Source organism: Zea mays, chromosome 7 (assembly GCF_902167145.1).
Source record: "Zea mays cultivar B73 chromosome 7, Zm-B73-REFERENCE-NAM-5.0, whole genome shotgun sequence".
In the NCBI taxonomy this organism is placed as follows: Eukaryota; Viridiplantae; Streptophyta; class Magnoliopsida; order Poales; family Poaceae; genus Zea; species Zea mays.
Genome location: NC_050102.1, coordinates 126703132 through 126710062, shown reverse-complemented (window position 1 = coordinate 126710062; position 6931 = coordinate 126703132). Strand labels below are relative to the sequence as shown.

At 45.6% G+C, this 6931-nt stretch overlaps 1 protein-coding gene and 1 pseudogene across 1 annotated transcript; one reads left to right on the top strand and one right to left on the bottom strand.

Annotated features, from left to right (window-relative positions):
* The first annotated feature begins 730 nt into the window (after positions 1-730).
* Positions 731-4215, top strand: LOC103632815 (uncharacterized). The gene is made up of 6 exons (XM_008654549.3): positions 731-842; positions 962-1028; positions 2879-3378; positions 3476-3650; positions 3768-3829; positions 3944-4215. Exons 1-5 carry the CDS (start codon positions 837-839, stop codon positions 3785-3787), a joined length of 768 nt encoding a protein of 255 aa, XP_008652771.1. The 5' UTR covers positions 731-836; the 3' UTR covers positions 3788-3829; positions 3944-4215.
* Positions 4216-4320: 105 nt separating this feature from the next.
* Positions 4321-5961, bottom strand: LOC103634150 (heat shock 70 kDa protein, mitochondrial-like; annotated as a pseudogene).
* Positions 5962-6931: the final 970 nt, after the last annotated feature.

Below are 6931 nucleotides of genomic sequence, written 5' to 3'. Positions count from 1 at the left end.
GCAATACACAAACACCAAACACACATACCGGTATGTTTTTTTTTGCTTTCTGGATAAATATTTATTTGTCGTTCTTGTTTTCTCGCTAATGTATCTTATATATTTTGTATAGACCTATCATTATCACTATAACGGATTGGAACAATATCACGATCCTTCCAAAATGCCTGAGTACTATCACTATGACTCGAGATAAACATGTGAGTATTGTGAAATAAGTCGACCTATGTGTCGTTGCCTCGTTGGAGAGTTGTAAAAGAACTTGTATTTGAGTATTGCGAAGTTCGTTGATTGTTTGTTGCATATGTATGTTATATGTTATTTTGGTGAATACATGTCGTGTGGATTGATTAATATTTACTGTGCAATGTGAATTGATCAAACTACAAATAAATCGTATCAAAAAATTTCATTTTTTCTATAAAAAACAGAAACAACCGGTTAGTTTCGCAATTAACCGCGGTTTAGAGCGGGTTTTCGCCGGTTTTTCACCGGTAAAACAGTTCAAATTCAAATTGATTTGAATTTGTCAAACCGGTCGGTTTTTACCGGTTTACCGTGGGTAAACCGTTACCGGTGGTGGACGGTTTTTACCTGTGGAACGGTTTTTTGTAAACCGTGGTTCTGTGCGCCCGCCAATGCGATTTCGTCGCCACGCCACCCACCGAGAGCGAGAGGATTCCAGCCTTGCTTGCTTCGCTTGCCTATATATCTGCCGGCTCTCAGCTAGGGGTGTCCCGCTCCTGGTAGGCTAGGCTCGCGCTCCCTCATCCCACTCCCACGCACGTGTACTACTTTACTTACTGGTGGGGGGCCGGTCTCCAGTTCCGCAGGATATGAAGGTGTGTGTGTGTGTGTGTCTGAAAGGCATAGCATAGCAAGAGTACTCCTCCTTCGCCTGACGGCGGTTGGTTGTTTCTTCGATCCTGACAGCGAATTCCCTCTCTTCTCCCTCCCGCAGATTTTCAGTTGGGTAGCCAACAAGATCGGCGGGAAGCAAGAACCGAAGCGATCTGCCGCGCATTATCGTAAGCCTACTTCGCGCCAATATTTCACTTCATTCCTTGGCCTGTGAATTCAGGGTCAAGGTTTTATATTTCAAGTTGAACTTTCTTTTTTTTTCTCTCTCTCTCGTGAATCTCTCTGTCCTTTGTATCAACTCCTTAGTCTCTCTATACTACTATCTCCTTGCATGCATGAATGTACATAAATATCTCTGATAAGTACTGTATCCTAGTATTGATTACTTTTTGCATGGCTGAGGCGCATCAAAATCACCGCTTTTTCTCGGAGGTGAATGATGCCCCACTCCACCCCCTCCCCTTAATGAGTGCAGGTGAATAGGAGGGTCTCGTTTGTTTGGGATAGGTCTAGCTTTTTAGCTTCTCCGAAGAGAATCACTTCAATTCCAACCCGCAGCCAACACACTCAACTGATCCACCCTGTTTTCGTTCTACTATATATTGTGGTGCGAATCACGAGGGAATCAATTCTCATCAGCTCGTAACTCTGCTCCCCTCCTAAAAATCTACTGGAAACACTCCATCAAAGAGCACAGTTGAAGGATTAGGAAGCGGAGGTCTCCAAACGGTGCCTAAGGTCGTGTTTGTTTCCCTCCTTGGATTATGGTAAAAAAGTAAGATAGTCAAATACTCTCTTCGTTTTTTTATAGTTGACGATGGTTAGTGTAAAATTGCACTAGCTAACCTCAATTTAAAAAAATAGAGGTAGTATCACTTTTCAAATTACAAATAGGCTGAAATAACTTACCCCAACAATGCTTATATATATATATATATATATATATATATATATATATATATATATATATATATATATATATATATATATATATATATATATATATATATATATATATATATATATATATATATATATATATATATATATATATATATATGGTGTCAAAGTGATATTTTATCCTCGTATCTTTCATCACAATCCAACTTATATAATATATGAGAGAAACAAGCACACCCTAAGATGATAGACCTGGGACTTTGAGTCTGCTTCTTGCATTCACGTTCTGCTTCAGTACTCTATTCTTCGTTTCAGCATATCTTTAACTCTATATGCTCCTCGGAAGGGTGTGATTATTTAGCAAGTTCTTATAAGTTCTCTTTTTGAAGCAAAAGAAAAGGAGAAGATAGTTCTTTTCGGCAATGCTTGTATCAGTTTGGATGGTTCAGTCCTACTCTCCTATCTGTCAACACTGATATGTTCACAAATATCTTTCAATAATCTGCTAAGGAAATATGTTTATTATATCGCATTTTGATGCATGAGAGCACTACAGTATCCCTTCATTTTTCTTTGCATATACTGTACACGGTGTTTTTCAATGACTAAAAACCTTTTCTTTCAGCCCCTTGAACGAGAGTGTGGTGAGGTTCTTATATGACACAAACTGTCCAGCGGCCGAGTTACATTTGTAACGCAGAATCGTAACCTCGGACGGTTCCGTACTGGATCATCAGATCTGAAGCACAGTAGATCATTTCTCTGTGTTCTTTATTGTTCTTAGAAAGGCTAGAGGGGTAGGGTGGTAACAAACATCTTCGGATGCCGTTGTGCGATAGATTAGGTGATTATCAGCATGATGTTTCAGGTTGGCGCGAAACATCGTGGTGTGGAGCAAGCATGGGCAAACATGTTTCTCGTCAGTGATAGGCTGCAGGCTGCTGCATGCATGCTCGATCATGAAAAGCAGCAGCGATTTAAAACTGCCAAAAATTAGTGGTCCATACGGCCGCCGATTTATGCTAATATATTCACGTAGTAGGAGTAGGGCCATGGATTTTTTTTTTGTTTCTTTGTACTGATTTGGCCAACTAATTAATTTACTTGCAACGCGCAGGTGGCAACGTATCAGAATGTCGCAACGACGAGTTCAGTGATTGGCCCCAATCATTGCTGGCAATCGGGACGTTTGGGAACAGGCAGCTGGAGGAAGGGGTGGTGGAGACGTCTTCTGGGAACGTCCAGGCCGCGCAAGACCCCGCCAAGTTCACAGAGGAAGAAGAGGCGGACAGCATACGGAGAGAACTCGAGGTGCTGCTGCTGCAAGGCAATAATAATAATGGCGGCCAAGCAGAGGCGCAGGGCTCTCGTGGAGACGAACGACGACAGGTAGCTTGGAAAGAGCATGACGGTGAATGTAGCAAGGAGAAGCAGCCGACGAGCGGGGAGATGGTCACGAGCAAGGCGAGAGCGAGAGAAATGGTAGCAGGGAAGAAAAGGAGCACGCTGAAGCCAAGGTCGGTGGCCTCGCTCCTTAGACTGCTCGCGTGCAAGGGCGGCTTTGCCACCCCGGTTCTGGAACCGAGGAGCCCTTTCCCCCAGTCGAGAATGGAGAAGGTACAGTTTCTTGTACTATAGATTCGCACGGCTTCTTCTTTCTCTGCATCTCGTTCACGTACTTTGCGCGTGGTTGGTTTGGTCACCGCTGCTGCAGCTGCTCAAGGCGATACTGGAGAAGAAGATACACCCGCAGAACCCCAGCACGGCTGCAGCGAGGCGGCACCAGCTGGACTGGAAGCTAGACGAGAAAGAGATCGACGAGTGCCTTGACGACGCGCTGCGTGACCTCGACGACGACGGCGCCAAGTGGGTCAAAACTGACTCGGACTGTAAGTACTACTGTAGAATGTAGATCGGCAGCGAAACTGCATGCACTTCGTGTCTATCTATCTGACATGAGACTGAATTCGTGTCCTCTTTCTTGTTTTTCTTTTCTTTTCTTTCAGTTATTGTGCTCGAAATGTAAAGGCCCGCGCGTGTGTGGTTATGTTTGTTTCTTTGAGGCCAGGTACGCACTTCTCGCCTCTTCTGAACCCCTGGAACTTTCAGGTTCATATCATCAGTTGATCTCAGCGCGGGTACGTCTTTCGTTTGATCAGTTGTTGGTTTATTGGATGCTCAGGTCCCGAAGCTCTCTCTTGGCGGCCTGGTGCAAATATATATATGATTATTAGATTATATATGTGATAAATAGAAGGAATTAATTATGGGGGTATTGTAAGCATCATGAGGCTATCATGTACCATCTGTAAGTTTGGGTTTATGATGAGTCGGAACAACAGATCCTATTCCATGCCTGCTTCTCTTTGGATTGGCTGTGAGATTGTAAAGAAGGCACCGTCCGGTTTTTCTTTTTCTTTTCAAGTGCCGTTGGGCGTTGCCTGTTTCTCAACATTCCCTGTTCCTGAATTCCTGATCCTCCTTGTCTTTCAGCTATCCCAGATCCTCTTTGTATCCTTCTCTGAAATCCTCTGCCGACATGTTCGATGTCAAGGCTGGACCGAAGTTGAGAGCAGCAGCAGCCGCGCTCTTGCTTGCGTGATGGGGAAAGCACTGCGCGCGCACGGGACTGGCACTGCACATCTCCCCTGTCTGGCAAGATTCCTCGGCTCCGATCCTCTCCGCCGCCTCCCGGTCCCGGCCATGCCTACCGGTCCCGGCCATGCCTAGCGGTCGTCTGGGATGAGTTCTCTTTACTGCCGTGCCGTGTGCCCCCGCAACCTGCCGCGAGAGCATGGAGCTAGCGGCTGCGTTCCGAGTTCCGACGGCCATGGAATGGACATATGACTGGCCTCCTCTATCGGTTAGAAGGAGGAGGCAGCCGTCACGCCGGGGGCTGGAGCCGGAGTCCACTGACCATTGGTTGCCAGGTTGGTGCCAGACACCGTTTCACAAAATGGCGGTTCACGAGCCACACATCAGAAGCAACCTTAGCAAAACAGGACACGCATCAGAAGCCATGACCATGACCTACTAGAGAAGAGAACGTTATTCAGTCTGCACAGGTTACATCTAGTACCGCTGTCTTGCGTTCCCAAAAGAATAGCTACAAGCTACTCCTAATAGCTTTGAGACAGCCTTGTTTGCAGCGTCGAGCTTGGCCTTTAGGCCATCTCCCTGCGGAGATCAGCGATGGCTGCCTCAATCCCGGACACAACCTCTGCCGGGGATCTTGTCCCTGTACTCTCCCAAGCTCTTCTCGGTGCCGCAGATAGTTCTGTCCGCATTGTTTCTGATGTCGATGAGTGCCTTTTCGTTCCTGCTGCGGTCCTCCGGCGCATGCAGCTCGGCCTCCTGAACCATCTTCTGGTTCTGGATGTCAGCGTCAGCCCTCAGACAGCACACCGGCCGGAGGATCGAGTGGCGATGGTCGTCTCCTTTCCTGCGACAGTGCGACCTGTATCTTCTGCAGAGACTGTCACGATTCCATCGGCGCCAATAGCAAATGTGACCTCGATCTAAGGCATGCATGCCTCTTGGAGGCAGCAGGTGGAATGCCAACGAGATCCAATTCACCCAGGAGCATGTTGTCTGCAGCCATTTCACGCTCACCTTGCAACGCATGGGTGCCTACTTGGCTACTTGTGTTTGATTGCCAGCAGCAGTTGAAAGCACCCGCAAATTCAGAACCAAAGATCAGATCAAACTTGTACTAGTACTTCTTGGATCAGAGAATGGTAACCGTATCTGGACACTCAATAAGGCTATGCTAATAAAAAGTTTGTAAAAAGGACCATCCAGATAAACAAGGGATACTCAATAGTCAATACGATTGTGTTGTGTGGTCCGAAAGAATAGAGAAACAGTAGCGACTCACCTGGCTTTTCTTTGTAGGAATTCTAGGGTTGTTTGGAAGGAAGGGTAATCGAGGGAATTGAATCCATTACTCTTCTTCGAGTGTTGGCCGCTAAAAATAACAGCTTATTTTCGGCGGACAAGCTCTGGCCGCCGAAAATAAAATTGGCCGTTGAAAATGGTGCACAGTGCTGTTGTGCTCTCAAACTAGCCTCTAGTGTTCCTGTTGATCAACCTGACGAAGATGCCACCAAGCGTCTCAGGACCAAGTGACAGGGGAGTAGCATCAAGGATAAAAAAGCTCCTTAACATCTCCACGGAGAATTCCACCATGAATGGCAGCATCGATGGCCACAACTTCATCTGGGCTGACTCATGTACTTTTGGAACCCTGGTCATCCCACCAACAAGATGTAATTCATCCACATCCTTAGTAGATATTCCAGCGTCCTTCAAACAGTTCTTTGCTTGGATCTTTTGTCCTCTCAATCACTCGGTGCACAAGAGTCTCAGAATTTGACCTTGTCAGTGTGATATTTAAATACTTTACTCCTGAGGCATCAGCTGTTATGAACGCTAGATTGTTTTCTGTTGAAAAATGTTATATGGTACGCTACAGTATTTACCATGTTCAACCAAGATAATATGCGAGTGGAGGATTATAGACTGTTACCACTAGACATGTAGTACAGCGAAAAAAGAACACGTCGATATAGTGGATATAGTCAAACCTACTCGTGTACCAGCAACACGTTAATCTGTCCTCCTCAAGTTTGTTTATGATCAACACTACAACAACAACATCAGTGTCTCTACAGTATAAGATATCTATACGTGCGGGGATGAAATACCGTGACGTCGGTATGCTAGCTTCACGCGCGCAGCAAGATAAATGGAAGCGATGTCTTAAGTGCCCGCAACCCTAGGGACAGAGGTGGTGGTAGCTAAGATGATTTCTCAAACACGTTAGACCCTTCGTATATATAGACTCTTGCTAATGAGGTTTACACTAACGGCTCATTGACATTCTCATAGTGTGGTCGTCACCATGTATCGTGTATCAGATGATTTAGCCAAAAGCTCGATAATGAAGACAAAAAGGTTGAAAGTGAAGACAAAAGGGAACGGTTCGAAAGAGGCCATCTCATAGACCCACTTATGTGGAACAAAAGGTGTGAGGGCTATCCATAGAGTTACCCAATAGGGAGCTTGGTCCTTGCGATTGGCTCTAACAAGGACTAGGGGGAGCACGGACTTCTCGATGCCTCGGTAAAAGTACTAGAGCCATCGATGAAAGTTTGTATCTCTATCTAAA